Source organism: Anser brachyrhynchus, assembly GCF_964034855.1.
Source record: "Anser brachyrhynchus genome assembly, chromosome: 13".
Taxonomy (NCBI): Eukaryota; Metazoa; Chordata; class Aves; order Anseriformes; family Anatidae; genus Anser; species Anser brachyrhynchus.
Genome location: NC_137708.1, coordinates 15,989,668 through 16,010,611, shown reverse-complemented (window position 1 = coordinate 16,010,611; position 20,944 = coordinate 15,989,668). Strand labels below are relative to the sequence as shown.

Here is a 20,944-nt window from a genome sequence, read left to right as displayed (position 1 = left end):
GGAGAACGTCCACAAAGGGCTTAAGCAAAAGAAAATACGGGAAACTGCTTCCAAATAGGAAGCCATTCAGGACACCGTACAGCAGAGATCACTCTTTGCATCAAGTTTGCTTTAGAAAGGTAAAAAGAGGAAGAGAGTTGTATCACGTTGAGTTTCAGACTAGCTCTCATGAATATGTTCCGGCATCACCTACTGACTGCTCCTAGAAAGGTAATGCTGGTGCAGGACTGGTGTTAGCTGCCCTTTTTGCACAAGGGGCTGAGAGAACAGTTACACAATAGCAGCTTTTTGCATTGGGTGCATAAGCTTTGAGACTAAGGTTGTTGCCTGCTGAAAGAGATATACATGTAAGCTAGTGAGAATTGCAAGAGTTTCTTTCTCATGTTCCACGTGCTCGTTCTAATTAACATCAGTGCTTTCCTGTTATAAAATAGCTGCATACAATAGTTTTCCTGAAGCTGAACTAACCCCTCTTCCTCTGCTTTAGAGCAGCCTCTAGCTGCAAAAAATGGGGATGGGGTGGGTGGAAAGAGATCCCCTTGTAAATCTCAAAGCCGGTTCCACTTAGTGGAAGGGCAAAAAGGAAGGCTTTTGTTATGAGCACAGTTACACTGCAGAAGAGAGACAGATGAGAATGAATTAAGGCGACTGCTCATTCTCTGAATATAAACACCTCCCTTCCACACATCAGAAGGCCAGAGATGACTACTGTTAGACAAACAGGCTTCTTGCCACTGCTGATAAAGCCTTGAAAGTTTACAGGACGGTCTTGTAAAAGCTTTTCCATTGTGGAGAAGGTTCTTTTCTAACACATCTGTCTGGTGGAAAAACCAGAAACCTCGTTACATTGGACTCATCTTTCTGTGCATCGGGAAAGTAAATAAGAGACTAGCAACACTTCAGTTAGATTTCTCTATTGTTTGAGAGTTTTTCTTGTCTTTATTGTGGTTTATATTCCAAAGTTAAGAGCATGCCAGCATTTTACATGCACTACATTTCTCTGCAGCCTCTTAAGTTCAGACAGCTGCTACTTATTTAATCAGGTACTTAATGGAAAATAAAGAACAAAAGCTTTCTAGAGAAAGTGTTTAAATACTGTAAGATTATATTGTAGATAAAGCTTAACAGATTTTTGTAACTGTTTCTGTGAACTGCAAGACAGCTGTCTACAGACTCAGTTTTAGATACATGTTTCCAGACAGACCTGAGGCTAATTTAGAAGAAGCAAGCCAAAAGGTTAATCAGGGCCATATTCTGAGGTTTAGCTTCTGCTTGAATTCATGGGCATTTTAAATATACACCTGATACCAACAAGCACTTGAAGATGGTTATCCCTCCCCAGAGAGAACCGTATGTTTGCTTTTGGTCCACAGATCAGGAGCATGAAGCACAAAACCCAGCTCTAAAAGAACAACTAAACTAATGAGATGTTAATTCAAGATCAATCCTTTCATTTTCCCAGCCAGGCTTAGAGCAGGTGATCTTCATTCAGAGTTAATATTCTGTATCATCTCTAAGCCCTAGCAGCCATCATTAGGATGCAAGTTTTCTTTACCTCACACCAAGATAACAATCAACTGAACTTGAACAGTTTCTGCAAGTTTAAGAGGAAATCCAACCCCCTCATACTGATGCATGAGTCTGATTCCAGCACCTAACACTACTACAGCCACTGAACATTCCTGAGGTAGATGAAAGGCTACCAAGCTTTTTTGCCTTTTTTTTTTAAACCTGGAGACTCAAGTGCAAGGCAGTGAGCTTAGTCACCAGCTGCTGCTGCACTAAATCAGTCCAGCACAGTATGGTAAACTCTTCCAGAAAAGATGGGTTCTTCCCAGCTAAGACTAGAGGGAGGAAAGATATCCATTATTAGGGATTTTGCCTAACACAGAGGTTTCATCTCATGTCGCTGAAAATTGCCTTAAAACATGTTTTCACACACATTTTTATTTAGCTTCCAAGTGATAGCACTACTGCCTGTATCATCACTTCCTTTTATATTCCCTCCACCCCCATAAGTGCCCTGAGCAAGCAGGCATCCTCTCCTGTATCTCTCAGCATCCCTCTGTCCCAGGCACTCACAGACGCTCTAAGTTAAAACCAGGAAGAAGCAGATTCTTTCCATCATCAGAAATAAAGCCACTGTCAAGTCATGACAGGCTCTAACACCTGCATCAAAGCTAAGTCAGAATCCTCTCAAAGCTGAGAAATTACACACGGACTTCATGGGAGCTGTTTCACAGCAGGATTTCTGTGTGTGATTTGTCAAGCAGCCACACGGGGTGACACCAGGCTTGGAGCTGCAGTGTTACACAGGGAGACCCACATCCCCACAGACACACTGGTTTCACAGAGTAGCTCCTACCAACGGTCTACATCTAGCATCAGGCAGCCTTTCACAGAACTAAGGAAACCTGCTTTCTGTACAGTCATTTTATTTAAATCAGGTTAACTTTGTTTTTACACTAATATCTCAGTGCATCCTTTAAAAGAAAAGGAAGTCTTCATTAAAAAGTGTTTGTACATAAGACAAATCATAGAAATTAACACAGTACCATCAACAATCCCTAAAACATGCACAATTGTACATTGAGCTGGGGGGGGAGGCTGTATGGATAATAAGGAGGGGCAGAAGGGCTCTCTTCCACATCCACTTCCAGGTAAGAGGAAGGAAGTCTTTCTCTGCTTCACAGTGGCGTAACACAAAATAGAAACCAAGGCCAGTGACCACAGTACTGATCAGAACCACTGGCACTTTCTGGATATCCAAGATCTGATTACCATTAGTAAAATCAGTCAAATCCAAATAACCATGCAAGTTTACAGGAAAACTTTTTACCTGGCACTTGCTGGAAAGCTCCAAGGTCAATGTACCGTACACCAAGCAAAGCATGTGAAGGAGCAGCCATTTAATATCACTGTCCTGCCTGTGGCAAGCCTGTGTTGCAGGGCCTAGGGAACCCATGGCACCAAGTGTCAGAATTTAGTCACCAAACTGAGCCTCCCTTTCCCACACCTGCACAGCTTCCACCCATCATTAGAAGTCACTTCCCTGTGCCAAAGCAATGCAGCTTCCTTATTACACCACTTGATGCTTTTATGAGATTTCAGGTGTTTCCATTTCTTCTCTTGGAAATAATCCTTTAAGATATGAGATGGAAGTCCCACACTCCTCGCACCCCAGGCAACAACAGCTTCTGTTCCAGTCAGCCAGGACTTCCAGCCACCACACTGCCCCGCCTGCTTGTTGCACAACCCCATCCTGGGGCTGCCTGGGGCTTGTGGCCTGACAATTCAGATATCCAGATGGGACAAAAATACAGCGATCACAGCTTCCAACGCTAGGCAGAGCGGTCCCTATGCTCTTGATAGCAGCACATTACCAGGGTAGCTGATCCTACATTTGGTTATTAGCCTTGGAGATTTGGGTATATATATTATTTTTTTTTGCACACAGGAATACCTGTTACTACATCCTCTGAAAGATCTTTTCTGCTTCAGACCATAGAGAAAGTAACCATCCATTCAACTCCAGCCTTCTGTTCCTTCTCTGTCTTCAGTTCTTAGAACAAACCTTCCGAGTAGAAGCACAAGCAGCTAATACCAGACACCTTAAGCCAGATTGATAGGTTGGCCTTGATTGGCCCCCCAACTTCACCTTAGCAAGTGAGAATGTTAATATTCATTTTAGTCCAACCTCAAAAGAAGAAGAGAAATAACAGGTGACAAAGCATATGCATTATTGCAACCTTATCTATACGGAACGGTCTCCTTTACTGGATTGATTTAGCCACAAATTAAAGGGGAAGGGAGAGGAAGAAATGTTGATGAAGAGGAGGCCATTTCAAAGTGCTGAGGTGACCTAACACCCTCTCCTACCAACTGCAGAAAGACCACCAGGAAAAACGAGATTTCATACAGAAGCAGCACCTACATCTTACAGTGCATAAAGCCCAGCCCCAAAGCCATTTTCTTACTACCAATATTGCACTTGCAATCGCTACGTGTTGAAACACTGCAAGAGGCCAGATGTGCAGGGAGGGGCATCTGGATCTCCACCGTTTGTGGAAAATGGAAACACACACACCCATCCTGTGTCTCTCCCATTAGTTTGGCTCAGCCCACCCTGAACTACCCTCCAGTGCCATCCTTGTGGGTAGGACGGTTGCTAAACTGTATTTCTCCACTTGCACACTCACATGAAAGTGCAAAGCTGCAGGGGCACATGGGCAAGCATGCGCGTGCCCTCCAGAGCTGGCTGTACCGCCTACCCAGCTGAGGAGGCTGTAGATGGGACAGAAAAACAAAAAAAAATCCCTTCAAGTAATTTAAAACAGCCCATTCTTGAGGTTACAGCTGCACAGAAGCAGTGACCAGCTGGGCCTGTTTGGGGTGGTAAGGCAAAGAAGTCTGAAGTCCTGGAGGGATGAAGAATGAGAAGGTGTCAGTAGTGAAAGATTAAGAGTTATTCTGTAGGTTGCTTCTTCACACTCCTGTGATTCTCATCTCCAACTGACCAGCACCAACTGCTCCCAGTTACTTCTGCACACAGGCTGGCTATGCAAGCTTACCACAGGCAGCCGATACAATGATATAGATGATAACCTGGGGAAAGAAAACAGTAGACTCCAGTAGAGAAACAAAGTCCTGTCCTTCAGTCAACTGCTCACTTGGCCTGGCAATCAAAACAAGTTTGCAAACCCCCGGTTATCAACACCCTGAAGTAACTTGTCAGATGACCTACAAAATTTTGCACCAAGACCTCCTCCTCCACATCCATGCAGCAACACAGGATGAGAAATGTCCTCCAGCAAAGGGTTCAGTGCTGACAAAGTACTTCACGTATCTAACTGAAGTTATACTTCAGCATCCTCACACTAGCACCGTTTACATTTATCACAGGCTGGAGGTACACCGTCCCAAGTTAATTCACTAAATACCAACAGGAATAAGGCCTAAAAAGCCATTAGAGGTGGAGGAGCCATGAGCTTAATGTCTTAGGTTCTTACAAGCTAGACAAAGTTGTCTAGAAAGCTTTTCCTATTGCCTGGACAAGAAAAGCTGCCTGGCACAATGCTCCTCTCTCCACACCTCCCATACAACCACTGTAACACTTGTTTTAGAGCTAAGACCATTCCAAGTATGCGTGCATGCGACAGCAACGTGCTGTTGGCATTTTCCAGTAGTTAAGCCTTACTTAAGAGCTACAGGTTGTTGAGCTCCATACTTACAATTGATACAATGATGATGATAATGGTGAGCTTGAGGTTCTTCATGCACATGGCTCTAGCAAGGTTCCTGCTGGTAGTTTTGAAAGTGACCGACTGCAAGAGAAAGTAAGACAGCTATTTCATTCCTGAACCTGCTGTAAAGAAAGCTGCATCCCAAGAAGCTAGATGAAGATGCACACACCCATACCATCCTAACTCTGTAATAACCCAAAGCACTACAGTTATCTCCTCCAGAGTAATTAATTCCCGCAATTAGAATACTGCAAGGCCAAAAAGGCATCAAGAGAAAAATTCTCCCCATGCTACTTTAGGGGTGACATCAAAAAACAAACAGACAAGAAAGCCTAACAGTAAGTCCAGAACCAGCTTGAGTTTGTGCCCTCCCACACTCAGCTTGGGAGAATTAAGCATGCAGAACATCACCAGGTCTGTAGGCTGCCCACAAGGATTAGTTTATCTTGGATTACCTCTGGTTGGGTTCTCATTCAACTTGCAAACTTTGGAGAACTGAAGTGCTCCAAAATATTTAAGGAATTACTGATATTTCCTACACTCAACAGCAGATCTACTCAGGCTAGTCAACAAACCCTTTAATGCTACAGCTTTCCTCCAGTATGCTTGTCCTGCTCCAAGTCTTCCCAATATCCTGCAATCCCCACCTAGTCAAGACAGGCAGTGGTTGCCAGATGACCTTGAACACCCACCAGGCTGCGTTAGTACAACGTTTTTCACATGCATGCAAGGAGATGCCTGCCCAGAGAAAGGCTGCAGAACCTGCGCTGAGCCAGCTCAGCAGCACACTCTGCTGGTTATTTTCAAGTTTTCCCCGCAGAGCACCCCTCAGTGTTTTCAGATAAGGCGATACCAAGCAGAACTGCATCCCTGACTGTAATTTTGATTTAAAGCTGATTTCCAGGCTCAACCACCACCTGAACTTTGGGAACACTTCTCTTACCCAGCTGTGAAGTTTCTAGGTGTGTCTAGGATTGCTGGATACCGACAACTGTCCAAGTGCAGACATGCAGCAACGTGCCTCATCTCAGCCCAGACTGGCTGTCCAGAGGACAGGACTACTTTGAATACGGGCTTCTTCAGATCCCCCTACCAAAACAAAGCCCCCACTACTCTTGCTGGGAGGAATCTGATGTGCTTGGTTTATGTGCAGCATTCTGGTGGTAAAGGCTCACACGGGAGCAATAAACTGGTCTCAAGCTTGAAAACTTCAGTCCTGGATTTCTAAGGACACTCTCACCCTTGGGCTGTAAGGCACTCAGACTAGAGCCATGTCCCATTCCTTCATTTTCTGCATGGTTTCCAACAACAAACAATCCCTGCGAGAGTATATATGTGACTTCAGATTAACTGAAGAAGGAATTCCAGTCTGTCTAACACATTACACCTGAGCTTAGACTACTTCCTGCCACTATCTCAGGAAGCGGTACGATTTAAACGCCCCGTGCTGGAGGACAGTATTCCCAACTGGGTAACCACAAGCTTCTCTAGTGTCTCTCTCTTAAAGCATTACTCCTTTTTGCCAACTCTGAGATGTTTGTATCTCCCCAGGCCCCATACAGGACCCACCGGCACTCTCCTAGACCCTGCAGAGGAAGGTGCTGAGTCAGGTCTAGGGATTCCTAGGGAAAAGGCAGAAAAGTTTCCAGAGTGTAGGCCATTTTACTGGACAGCATATGCTTTATAATTACATTAAATTTGCCTCCTCAGTCATTTCTCCCTTACTTTACTCCTTCATTCTGTTAAGGAGCTGGAAGGCTGGTATGCAGCTGGTAAAACAGCTATAAGGAGGGGGGAAATAAGACAGGACTTGTTTCCGACACTGAAAGGGAGCCTTTACAACCTGATACTTCAGTGTCTGTTTAAAAGCAGCTCTAGATGCTGCTCTTCGATGAACACAATTGATGCAGGACCCCAGATTCCCCATTTCTAAAGCTCTTCCCCAGCCTTACCGAATCCACAAGGTTCTCAGTTTTATCTATCAGCAACTCCAGCTTCTCTCCTCTTTGTGCCACGAGGTCTGGAGAAAGAAAGAAAAATCCGTATCTGTAGGTAGAATCCCAGTGCAAAAAGCTTCTTCTAATACCCAAAGATCAAGTGCAAGCCAGGAGCTCTTGGCAGTGGTGTCTGAGACAAGAATTGGTCCTCAACCCTTCCAGATTGCCAGACACTGGTACTTAAGGAAGAGTCTCATATCTCACACGCTTTGGGACTAAACCCACTCAATTTTGGTCAGTTCCAGATCTAGTCCTCTATTTTCAAGTGGTCAGACTTGTCCAAACCCAGTCCAAAGTCTAACGGGACAAAACACTGAGAACATTTTCCTCACAGCAGCTGCAGGAAGGCCACAGTGACAAAGAGACCAAGTCCAGAGCACGCCGCACCCCATCGCAAGCTCTGCAGTGCCATCAAGCAGTGCTCCTTGTCCCCATGTGCCACCCTGAACCAAATCCAAAACAATTAACAGCTCACAAACTCGGAGCTCCCCCGGCTCCTTCTTCCCCAGTTTATTCTGTCAGGAGAGGACAGCCCACCATCAGCTCCGCTCACGGTAACTCTCCCTGCAGGGCATGGCACAAAAAGAAGCCGGGTACCTATGTTTCGAACCATGATTCCTTTAAGTTCATCGACTTGGGCTTGCGTCTCTGCCACCTGGTCAGTGCCCTTGCTCTCCGAGTGGTATTTCTGTAACAAACGAATAGTCCGTGACAGCAAGCATCATACACACAGCACTTCAAACAAAAAGGGAAGCTCCTGGCCACTACTGAACAGCACAGAGGACATACATTTGAGACTCCAAGTTACCTGAGATATCAAGAAGCAGGTAGGAGACAAAACCCAACTTCTCAGCCACTTACAGATCACACATGCCCATCTGCTCCTGCACTGCAGGAGCTGCACAGCAGACAAGTGCCTGCAACTTCCAGAGTGCCCAGAAGTAAAAGCCTCTTTTGAAGGTTTAATCAGTTTGCAGCAAGGAAAGTTAAGACACTGTTCCCACTCCCACACACCATTTTGTTGCCTTTGTAATAGTTCAGAACTTTTCATCATCTTCTATAATTCTCTGTGAAACATATCAGGAGAGCCCTGCAACTTCACACGCGAGGCAGAGCGCATCTCTCTGTAGGTGACCATCAAGCAGGAGCTCCGACAAAGGAGAGGAGGGCCTGTGAACTGGAAACACCACGCACTGTTTGAGATGGCCAGCACGAGCTGCCTAACTGCTCTTCCTGTAAAGATGTGAGCAGATCACCAGTGAACCTTTGGTGGGTACATGGTTCAGGCTGCTAGGGGGAAGAAGCACTAGCCAACATCCCCAGCTTAAAAGGAGTCTCACGATGTTTGCAGAAGCAAAGGAGAGGAGTTGAGGTGAAGTCCATATCAGATAACTAAGTTCTACTATTCCTGGATTGACTTTAAGTCTGCTGTCCTCGCAGGTCCTCTGCAGTCAAGCAATACTAGCTACAGCTCCACTGCCCTGCTCCCTAAGCCTCCTTCACCCAGGGAAACAGGTCTCTCTCACAAAATTCATGGATAAACCTTCAACTTGCTCTAAACTTGCAGCCGCTGCACTCATATCCGAAGGCCTTCACAAAGCACCTCTTATTAAGAGACCATCTTAAAAGACTTGCTGACAGCAGAGACCAGGACAAGATCATGTTTGCTGTACTTCATGACAACCATGGCCTCTTAAGCCCCAGTTTTCTCCCCAATAAGCACTCGATTTGCATCCATTTCTGACCACATGGGAAAAAGCAACAGTTGAGTGCTCTAACAGCGTTCATACACTCATGCCATAATCAACAGCTATAGCACTGAAAGGAACTCAAAGGTTCGTTTTTTCAGGAGAAGTTGCGGAACTGGCACACTCTCTGAGCTGGTCACTGGTTTTACTGGAAGCGTAACCTCCCTTTTCAGCATTATCTGTGCGATGCACTTGAGTAATAGCGTGATCTCTAAACTGCCACGTGGTCTCTTCCTCCACACTCAGCATCCTCAAGTTACTTCTGTAACCACCTCGATACGGTCCTGCTCTTACACTACGAGGCCTTGATCGTTAGGGGCTCTACTCCTAGCAAGTTTTAGAGCCACCCGAGGGAACAGCTCTCTCTTATTGCTTAACCTTTATTAGTCGATGCGTGGAATTCATCAATATGCAAAACCCAAGGAAAGCAGCTCTACTCCATGCTTTAGAGAGATGGAAAGGCTGGGGTTTTTAGAGGAGTAATACCACCATGGCTCTGAACACCGCCTGGCTCTTCTGATAAGGCAATTCATTAAGCTTACTGCAGCCGAGAATCACTTACATTTCGACAAGTCATCACTTTGAGTAGTTTCGGTTTCAGACTCCACACATCAAGGCTTGGTGGAAAGGAAAAAACGAACTTCCTATCTGTGATAGGACTGAATCTAATTTATTATGCACAACTCATTGGGCTCTTCTGAAGCCACACTGGCTTTATTATTCATTTGTTTCTGTCTGCTGTGTAAGCCAAAGAATAGTTTTTGCAATAAACTACGTGCAATTTTACATGCTCTGAATCACCTCTGCTCGTCATTGAGGGTACCAACACAAATGACTCTTTCCACAAACCCCAGTACAAGATTCAGGAAGCAACAGTGCGAGTGCAAATCCTTCCTTCAGGGTCCCCCACGTCAAAACCCCAGCTACACCCTGCATCCCAAAATGCAACTATTACTGCTGGGGAGCGTTATTAAGTTTGTTTGGTTTTTGCACTTACACAAGCTATGCTCCCAGACCAGCAGCAAAGGACTTCTTCTCCTGCACCTGGAATATCATGAAATCTGGCATTTTTAGCAAATCAACAGGAAAAAAGCCAAGCTTTAAGGACGGCAGCAGCAAAACAAACATGCTCACCAGTCACAGCAAAGCAAATGGGGAGCCTCCTACACCTTGTGTACAGCGCCAGCTGTTGCTGCCCCAGATACAGCCTGTGTACTAGCTCTGAAAGCCAATATTCCAAGGACATCCTCCTTTTAATTTCAGACAGGTCTCAAAAATAGTATTGCTCAACTTACGAAATTGTCTGTAGTCAATTAAGAACTCTCAGAAGTGTGACTTGAACTTTAAACAAGATTAAAAACACTGTTCTTGCAGACCATGTAGCCTGAGGCTTTGTGCACTAATAACATTATTGATCATGAGTCACAGGGCAGTTATTTATTCCGTCTCTATTCCTATCTGACTTCATTCCTCTAATTTGACATTACATCGAGCAACCACGACCAAGCCTGTAAGTTTCCACAGGACTCTTTTCTTTGCAGGTGCTTGAATTTTACCACTGCAAACCAAACACCAGGGATAAGCAGGAACCGCAAGATTGCCACTACCAGAACACCTTATATTTTAAGAGCATCCTTCCTCTTTCCTAGAGCAACTGCTTTCTGCCTTTCCTCTCCTTTCCAGCACAAAAAGCCCCACTGAAGTAGGGCAGGATGTTGTCTGCAGACTCAGGTTACCCATAAAGTCAGTGCTGTCTTTGAAAACGAAAAAAAAGTAAAGCTCTGAAATGCAGCTCATCTCATTCTACAGAGGGTGAAGGAAAATGCAAACACTATGCTGTGCACTGAAATACTTCAGAAGCTATACCCATACACTGCTGTGAATAAAACACAAATCAATATTGGTATTTGAAATCTCCGTCTGGCAGCTGTGGGCTTTGCCACACCTCAAATAAGCAGCGAGCAAAGCACTTTTCTGAAAGTGTGAAAGTAGCTCCAGGGCTGTATCAGGTTCTTGTGGCGAGTGAAATAAGCACACAATTCCTCTGCACTTCCAGTTGGAGAGGGACTCCAGACCAGATCAACCTGTCCCTTCAGGATTCCACAATCAGGCACAGGGTAGCTAATATAAACTCTTCTGAAACCTGACAATTTCTTAAGAACTATAGTACTTGGCAAGAAGATGCACTATGCTGCTGGCAGCTCCCTTTCAGACAGCAGCTTTCCTCACTGCATCTGCGCTGCAGCAGTGCTCTTTCTCCCACAGCCCTTCACATGCAATTCTTCATGACTCCAGTGGCATGGGCTTCACCTTACTTCCAAACTGGAATCCTACTGGAGGAGCTACTCACTTTCTTGCAAAGTTACAGTGTCTACAGTCTCCAGACTCAGAATCCAGCACCATCTTCAACACCAGTCCAACCCCAGCTGAAAAGTGTGAGTTGAGGGTGACACAGATACATGCCCCAGCTTCTGCGGTTTGGAGGCTCCAAGTAAAATCCTAGCACATCTGTCCTCCTGTTTAAGCTGCTGTCTTGGGAATGGAAGTCCTTGGAGCACCTGTGCAAGCTAGCTGGTGAGCCTACCGTGATTCTGTACATAGAACTTGCCTGCAACCCAAGCCCATTTTTCTTGCCTCCTGAAATGAAAGCTGTACCATGAGCAAATACCCTATCGCACTCCAGCAGCATGCCACAAATTACCATGTAGTAAGAGGGAGAAGTGAAAGGCAGTCTGCAATTGCTAGGTACTCAATTTTGAAGTTTGGTTCAATAGGAAGAGTAACATGCATTTTTCTTGCTCATAATGACAGGGACGTTATCTTGGACTGGATAGTCAACTGGAACTAGATTTGAGATTTCAAATGTTACCTTTGAGACCTAAAGTGCACCTATATGGTGCAAACAGCAAATGCATCACTAAAAAAAAAGGGGTTGGGGTGGATAATCACTGAAGCAGTAAAGCAACCCAGCTGTAGGGAGAACACAGGGAAAACAGCCAGTTCCCCTGGCTTTATAGTCTCAACGTGCCACTTCGGTTACAAGTGAACAAATACAGGAAGACCTTCTGGGGAGAGGTTTAACTTGTCAGAGCAACATCCCATGTAGCAACAGATCTCACCAGCTGCGCAGCTAAGACACTTGAGAACTCGCTGTTCATTGCATAGGGAAGGGCTGTCTGTGCTCTTGAGCCATACGTGGTCTGAAATCTCTTCTTGATTTCATTCAGGAAGTTGAAGGCTCTGGAACGTTCGAAGTCCTAAAAGGGAGAGAGCAGACCGCATCCAGTCAGTTAGATAACGAAGCGTACGGGGCATGAAGCCAAAGAAACCACAGTTATCAGTTCCTAGCAGGCATGCTGTGCACAACACTGCAGGATTTGACTGGTTATCCTGGGGTTTCAATAGCAGCCAAATCCCAGGCACCTTCCTGGACATCAGCTGGAAGCAGACATTACTTAAGTATATGTAGTTCTCATTCTGTGCCTGTGTTGTGGTTTAACCCGGCTGGCAGCTAAACACCACACAGCCGTTCGCTCACCCTCCCCCCTCCCTCTCTGGGATGGGGGGAGAGAAACGGGAAAGTGAAGCCTGTGAGTTGAGATAAAGACAGTTTATTAAGACAGGAAAATAATAATAACAATAATAATAATAATAGTGATAATGGTAATAGTATTAACAATAATAATGTGTAAGAAAACAAGTGATGCACAATGCAATTGCTCACCACCCGCTGACCGATGCCCAGCCTATTCCCGAGCAGCCGGCCCCCCCACCCCGGCCAGCCACCCCTATATATTGTTTAGCATGACGTCAGATGGTATGGAATACCCCTTTGGCCAGTTTGGGTCAGCTGTCCTGGGTCTGTCCCCTCCCAGCTCCTGCTGCACCCCCAGCCTGCTCGCTGGCAGGACAGAGCAAGAAGCCGAAAAGTCCTTGGCCTGGTGTAAACACTGCTCTGCAACAATTAAAACATCAGCATGTTATCAGCGCTCTTCTCATCCTAATCCAAAACATAGCACCCTACCAGCTACTATGAGCTACTTAACTCTGTCCTAACTGGAACCAGGACAGATATCCACCCCTTATTCCATACCATTTATGTCATGCTCAGGTTACACTCTGTCCAATACATTCTAATTAATCACCATTTTCATCTATGATATATAGCAATCATGGTAGTGATGACATACATTATTATATAATAATTAACATACTACAATTCAACTCATGGGCTATTCTCACCCAGTATCAAATCCCCTTGAGGTACACACCGGACCTCCCCATTCTTTTGCATTACCCACCAAGTGCATCCAGGTCCCTGAGCAAAAGCAATTCCACGAATGGGTTTGCCTTTTCCTGAGGCAGGAGTAGCCCAGACTGTTTTACCCAGCATGTTTCTTACGTGCACTACAGGAACTTTATCCCCTTCTACAGTGCGTAACAGGTTTGATTGGGCAGGTCCAGCTCGGTTGGCAGATCCCCTGGTATTGACTAACCAGGTGGCCTTTGCCAAATGTGTATCCCAATTTTTGAATGTCCCAGCACCCATTGCTTTCAGTGTAGTCTTCAACAGTCCATTGTATCGTTCAACTTTTCCAGAGGCTGGTGCATGATAGGGGATGTGATACACCCACTCAATACCATGTTCTTTGGCCCAAGTGTCTATAAGGTTGTTTCGGAAATGAGTCCCGTTGTCTGACTCAATTCTCTCTGGGGTGCCATGTCGCCATAAGACTTGCTTTTCAAGGCCCAGGATAGTGTTCCGGGCGGTGGCATGGGGCACAGGATATGTTTCCAGCCATCCGGTGGTTGCTTCCACCATTGTAAGTACGTGGCGCTTGCCGTTGCGGGTTTGAGGGAGTGTGATGTAATCAATCTGCCAGGCCTCTCCATATTTATATTTCAGCCATCGTCCTCCATACCAAAGAGGTTTTGACCGTTTGGCTTGCTTGATTGCAGCACATGTTTCACAGTCATGAATAACCTGTGCTATAGTGTCCATGGTCAGGTCCACCCCTCGATCACGAGCCCATCTGTAGGTTGCATCTCTACCTTGATGGCCTGAGGTGTCATGGGCCCATCGGGCTATAAATAATTCACCTTTATGTTGCCAGTCCAGGTCCACCTGAGCCACTTCAATCTTAGCAGCCTGATCCACCTGCTGGTTGTTTTGGTGTTCTTCAGTAGCCCGATTCTTGGGCACATGAGCATCTACATGGCGTACCTTTACAACCAGGTTCTCTACCCGGGCAGCAATATCTTGCCACAATGCCGCAGCCCAGATGGGCTTGCCCCTGCGCTGCCAGTTGTTCTGCTTCCATTGCTGTAACCACCCCCACAGGGCATTTGCTACCATCCATGAATCAGTATAGAGATAGAGAACTGGCCACTTTTCTCGTTCAGCAATATCTAAAGCCAGCTGAATGGCTTTTACTTCTGCAAACTGACTCGATTCACCTTCTCCCTCAGCAGCTTCTGCAACTCGTCGTGTAGGACTCCATACAGCAGCTTTCCATCTCCGATGCTTTCCCACAATACGACAGGACCCGTCAGTGAACAAGGCATATTTCTTCTCATTTTCCGGTAGCTTGTTGTACAGGGGGGCTTCTTCAGCACGAACCACCTCCTCCTCTGGTGATATCCCAAAGTATTTGCCTTCTGGCCAGTCCATAATCACCTCCAAGATTCCTGGGCGACTGGGGTTTCCTATTCGAGCCCGCTGAGTAATCAGTGCAACCCACTTGCTCCATGTAGCATCAGTTGCATGATGCGTAGAGGGGACCCTTCCTTTGAACATCCAGCCTAGTACCGGCAGTCGGGGTGCCAGGAGGAGCTGCGCTTCAGTACCGACCACTTCCGAAGCAGATCGAACTCCTTCATATGCTGCCAATATCTCCTTTTCAGTTGGAGTATAGCGGGCTTCAGATCCTCTGTATCCCCGACTCCAAAACCCCAGGGGTCGACCTCGAGTTTCCCCAGGTTCTTTCTGCCAGAGGCTCCAGGTGGGACCATTCTCTCCGGCTGCGGTGTAGAGCACATTCTTTACATCTGGTCCTGTTCGGACTGGCCCGAGGGCTACTGCATGAACTATTTCCTGCTTAATTTGTTCAAAGGCTTGTCGTTGCTCAGGGCCCCATTCAAAAGCATTCTTCTTACGGGTTACTTGGTAGAGCGGGTTTACAATCAGACTGTAATTTGGAATATGCATTCTCCAAAACCCCACGACACCTAGGAAAGTTTGTGTTTCTTTTTTGCTAGTTGGTGGAGACATAGCTGTTATTTTGTTGATCACATCCATTGGGATTTGACGGCGTCCATCTTGCCATTTTATTCCTAAAAACTGGATCTCTCGTGCAGGTCCTTTAACTTTATTCTGTTTTATGGCAAAACCGGCCTTCAGAAGGATTTGGACTATTTTCTTCCCTTTCTCGAAAACTTCTTCTGCAGTGTCACCCCACACAATGATGTCATCGATGTACTGCAGGTGTTCAGGAGCTTCCCCCTGCTCCAGCGCAGACTGGATCAGTCCATGGCAAATGGTAGGGCTGTGTTTCCACCCCTGGGGCAGCCGATTCCAAGTATATTGGACTCCCCTCCAAGTGAAAGCAAACTGTGGCCTGCACTGTGCTGCTAGAGGGATGGAGAAAAATGCATTAGCGATATCAATTGTGGCATACCACTTGGCTGCCTTTGATTCCAGTTCATACTGGAGTTCTAGCATGTCCGGCACTGCAGCACTCAGTGGTGGCGTGACTTCGTTCAGGCCACGATAGTCCACTGTTAGTCTCCACTCACCATTAGACTTTCGCACTGGCCATATGGGACTATTAAAAGGTGAATGAGTCTTGCTGATCACTCCTTGGCTCTCCAGTTGACGAATTAGCTTATGGATGGGACTCAGGGAGTCTCGGTTGGTGCGATATTGCCGCCGGTGCACAGTTGTGGTAGCGATCGGCACTTGCTGTTCTTCAACCCTCAGCAACCCCACAACAGAAGGGTCCTCTGAGAGACCAGGCAAGGTAGACAACTGTTTAATGTCCTCTGTCTCCAAAGCAGCTATGCCAAAAGCCCAGCGGAACCCTTTTGGGTCCTTGAAATATCCTCTTCTAAGATAGTCTATGCCAAGGATGCACGGAGCATCTGGGCCAGTCACAATACGGTGCTTTTGCCACTCATTACCGGTTAGACTCACTTCAGCCTCCAATACAGTTAACTGCTGGGATCCCCCCGTCACACCATAAATACAGATGGGCTCTGGCCCTTTATAGCTTGATGGCATTAGAGTACATTGTGCACCGGTGTCTACCAAAGCCTTATACTTCTGTGCGTCTGACGTGCCAGGCCATCGAATCCACACAGTCCAATAAACTCGATTGTCCCTTTCCTCCCCCTGGCTGGAGGCAGGGCCCCTCTAGTCCTGGTCAGAATCTTCATTTCTGTGTTTAAAGGACTGCCTGCTGGAAGTTGGAGCAGCAAACCTTTCGGAGAACTCCTTTTTCCCAATTGTTTTCCTTTGCAATTCACGTACCCGTGCCTCTAGGGTCGCAGTAGATTTTCCATCCCATTTTCTCATGTCCTCTCCATGGTCACGTAGGTAAAACCACAGGGTGGCGCGGTGTGTGTGCCCACCATATTGTCTTCCTTGCATAGATGAACGTTTACCCCTAATAGCTGAGACACTGGTTTGTACAGGTGGGGAGGAAAATAAACTCTCTTTAAGTTGGTGGATCTCTTCAGAAAGTTTCTCCAAGGTATTCTCTTTTAGCTGGTGAACACTAGTTCGTTCAGGTGAAGGGGAAGATAATCTTTCTTCAAGTTGGTGGATCTTTTCAGAAAGTTTCTCCAAAGCATTCTCTTTTAGCTGGTGGACACTGGTTCGTTCAGGTGAAGGGGAAGATAATCTTTCTTCAAGTTGGTGGATCTTTTCAGAAAGTTTCTCCAAAGCATTCTCTTTTAGCTGGTGGACACTGGTTCGTTCAGGTGAAGGGGAAGATAATCTTTCTTCAAGTTGGTGGATCTTTTCAGAAAGTTTCTCTAAAGCATTCTCTTTTAGCTGGTGGACACTGGTTCGTTCAGGTGGAGGGGAAGATAAATTCTCTTTAAGTTGGTGGACCTCTTCAGAGAGTTTCTCCACAGCTGAGACACAGGCCTTTAGGGAAGAGGAGAGATTTCCTTCGTACTGCCGGAGTATTTTAGTCACTTCATTCACTGTGGGATTCTCCTCCGTTTTCCAGGTTAGTATTGCCAATGAGTTGGCATATGATGATGGGGCACTCCGTACAAACTTCCGCCACATGGGTGGTGTACACTGGACTGCATCTGGATCTGTGGATGTTTGTGCGTCATCTAGGTCCTTATAAATTACTTCCCGTACGGCCAATTCCCTCAGGTACTGAATTCCCTTCTCCATGGTGGTCCATTTGCTTGGTAAACATACAAGTTCTTCCTTGAAGAGATACCTTTCCTTCACAGCTGACAGGAGACGCCTCCAGAGGCTGCGAGATTGTGCTCCATCTCCAATTGCTTTGTCAATGCATGCGTCCCTAGCAAGGGATCCCAGCCGCCTGGCTTCCTTGCCCTCCAATTCCACATAATTGGCTCCCGTGTCCCAGCACCGGAGCAGCCAGGTGACAAGCTGCTCGCCTATACAGCGACCAAAATCTTTTCGCACATCTCGTAGCTCACGCTGGTATAGAGTCCGGGTAATTACTGTTGATTTTCCGACATCCTCATCCTCATCTTCAGTCTCCTGCACCTTTGATGGCTGGTATGGAGTCCGGGTAGTTACTGTTGATTTTTCGCCATCCTCATCCTCATCTTCAGTCTCCTGCACCTTTGATGGCCCAGCCTCGTCTTCACTTCGCCCAGACTTAGCAGAAGACTGTCTGCGTTTTAAACGACCTGAGCCTCTATACCATTTTTTCACCTTGTCTACAGGGGCAACTTGCACTGCCACAGCTCGTTTCTCTGACCCAGCCACAGGGTCTGCCACAGGGGTTGGAATACCCTCTGCGGGGTCAACTTGCACTGCTACAGCTCGTTTCTCTGACCCAGACACAGGGTCTGCCACAGGGCTTGGAATACACTCTGCGGGGTCAACTTGCACTGCTACAGCTCGTTTCTCTGACCCAGACACAGGGTCTGCCACAGGGCTTGGAATACACTCTGCGGGGTCAACTTGCACTGCTACAGCTCGTTTCTCTGACCCAGACACAGGGTCTGCCACAGGGGTTGGGATACCCTCTGCGGGGTCAACTTGCACTGCTACAGCTCGTTTCTCTGACCCAGACACAGGAGTGGGAGCAGCTGCACGAGCTGGGGCAGCTGCAGGAGCTGGAGCTGGAGTAGCTGCAGGAGCTGGAGCTGGAGCGGCTGCAGGAGCTGGAGCGGCTGCAGGAGCTGGAGCTGGAGTAGCTGCAGGAGCTGGAACTGGAGCGGCTGCAGGAGCTGGAACTGGAGCGGCTGCAGGAGCTGCAGCTGGAGTAGCTGCAGGAGCTGGAACTGGAGCGGCTGCAGGAGCTGCAGCTGGAGTAGCTGCAGGAGCTGGAACTGGAGCGGCTGCAGGAGCTGGAGCTAGGTTGCTAATAACATCAATTGCAGCTCGATAGGCACAAGCCAGACCCCAGCACGCTACAGTGATTTGTGTCACTTTGGAACTGCCAGAGTCATGACACCTTTTTTTCAAGCATTCTGCCAGCTTTTTAGGATTTTGCAGTTGTTCAGGGGTGAATGTCCAAAACACTGGAGGTGACCACTGCTCTAGAAACCTGCCCATATCCTCCCACACTCCCTGCCACTCGCAACTATCCCGCCTCAAGACAGATCTCCGGATGAGATTCCTAAGTAGTTGTTTAACCCTCCACAAAATCTGAAGCGCATTCAGGAGACATAACAACAAGAGCAGGCTGGTCTGAGTATCCCAAGGATATTCAACATCTCGGAGAACCACCGTAACTAGCTCGGGGGATAAGAGGGTGGTGGTGAAGGAGAAAGGGAGAGTGAACAGGTAGGGAAACATGTCTTCCCCTGTCCCCTTCACAGATTGGCTCCCTAACGAAAACAGGCAATAGGTGTAATTGCTAATAGTTTCCGAGATATGGGTTCCAAAGTATAGAGTCGACGTCAGTGCTGAGTACAAATACCAGGTTAAAGTCGTGACCAGATATTTCATCATTTCATAAGCCATTGTTACACCGCACAGTACCATAACAATCTTAAACCAGGGCCCGGAAAGGATAAACAGTGCAACAGGGAGCACATACAGAAAGTAACGCACCATAAAACTCAATTTGGAATACAGGTACAGCAGACTGGAGATTAAGGCAATCAACATCGTGACTAGCAACTATTAAGCAGGTCCAATACTTATACCAATTTTAGTTTAACACACTCTGGTCAGATTTGTCGATATCTCAACCCTTCGGGCCCCACGTTGGGCGCCAAAAAGACTGTTGTGGTTTAACCCGGCTGGCAGCTAAACACCACACAGCCGTTCGCTCACCCTCCCCCCTCCCTCTCTGGGATGGGGGGAGAGAAACGGGAAAGTGAAGCCTGTGAGTTGAGATAAAGACAGTTTATTAAGACAGGAAAATAATAATAACAATAATAATAATAATAGTGATAATGGTAATAGTATTAACAATAATAATGTGTAAGAAAACAAGTGATGCACAATGCAATTGCTCACCACCCGCTGACCGATGCCCAGCCTATTCCCGAGCAGCCGGCCCCCCCACCCCGGCCAGCCACCCCTATATATTGTTTAGCATGACGTCAGATGGTATGGAATACCCCTTTGGCCAGTTTGGGTCAGCTGTCCTGGGTCTGTCCCCTCCCAGCTCCTGCTGCACCCCCAGCCTGCTCGCTGGCAGGACAGAGCAAGAAGCCGAAAAGTCCTTGGCCTGGTGTAAACACTGCTCTGCAACAATTAAAACATCAGCATGTTATCAGCGCTCTTCTCATCCTAATCCAAAACATAGCACCCTACCAGCTACTATGAGCTACTTAACTCTGTCCTAACTGGAACCAGGACAGCCTGCTATCTTTTCCCAATGAGGGAGATTTTGCTTTAGCATTTCTAGAACTGGAATACACTGACGATTAAAAACCTACATCTAGATTCTACGCACTGGGGCTGCTGAGAGAGAAACTAGGAAAAATGAGAACTTAACTTCAGGCTAACTATTCAATGCATTTGAGTTTCAGGCTTAGGCTTCAGAGCTGCGTTCTCATTCCCATCAGTTAAAAGCTCCAGTGGAAAAAATAAGGCATCTCAAATTAGCACCCATTATTGATTTTTCATTGACATACAGACAGAAAAAGCTAAATCTCGTGAAGAGCCTGTATACGCAATAGCTGTAACCCAAATACTTACATCATCCGTGATGCAGAGGTATATGATCCGGTCTTGGCAGATGTAATGAAACAGGTAACTGCAAAGAGGGAAAAAAAACCAAGTCATTTGAAGCTGCCACAAGACTAATCCTCTGGAAGATGCCAGTGTCTGCAGGGCCTTCAAGGGCTGGAAAAGGGCAAATTCCAGTTACAGTACAGGAAAAGGCACAGATGCCAACATACCCCGGCCACCTTTGTTCAGATCCTAAGCATCTCCATTCCTATAAGCTACACTGCGAGACCACTTACACGTTAAGGGATCACTGACATCGTGCACTTGTCAACATCCCACACTTTGCAGTAACTGTGGGACATTTAGCTGCCGAACAAGCTCACTTCCATGTTCTTCCAGCTGCTTACTTGTGAAAAACAAAACCTTGATGGGATACCCAGCGTAAGATTCACATCTAACTCTCGTCAGTGTATCCAAGCATCCACGCATAGTTAGCTTGACAGATTAGTTGGAGTGACAGGCCAGTTAGTACTTTAATGAACCTCATTAGTACAGTGACTTGCTTCTTTAGCCGTGTTTGTATGACCACCGGCTTGCACTGCCTCAGGA

At 46.6% G+C, this 20,944-nt stretch overlaps 1 protein-coding gene across 3 annotated transcripts in view; it reads right to left on the bottom strand.

The window, feature by feature from the left end:
* Nucleotides 1–903: 903 nt before the first annotated feature.
* Nucleotides 904–20,944, bottom strand: part of VAMP7 (vesicle associated membrane protein 7) — a 27,070-nt gene continuing 7,029 nt past the window's right edge. For all 3 annotated transcript variants that reach the window (XM_080554201.1, XM_080554203.1, XM_080554202.1), the window contains exons 3-8: nt 20,363–20,420; nt 12,108–12,245; nt 7,838–7,928; nt 7,196–7,263; nt 5,232–5,324; nt 904–4,605 (exon numbers count right to left, since the gene is read on the bottom strand). In XM_080554201.1, coding sequence (XP_080410327.1) covers nt 4,558–4,605; nt 5,232–5,324; nt 7,196–7,263; nt 7,838–7,928; nt 12,108–12,245; nt 20,363–20,420 — 496 coding nt within the window. In that variant the 3' untranslated portion in view covers nt 904–4,557. The remainder of the gene's footprint in view (nt 4,606–5,231; nt 5,325–7,195; nt 7,264–7,837; nt 7,929–12,107; nt 12,246–20,362; nt 20,421–20,944) is intronic.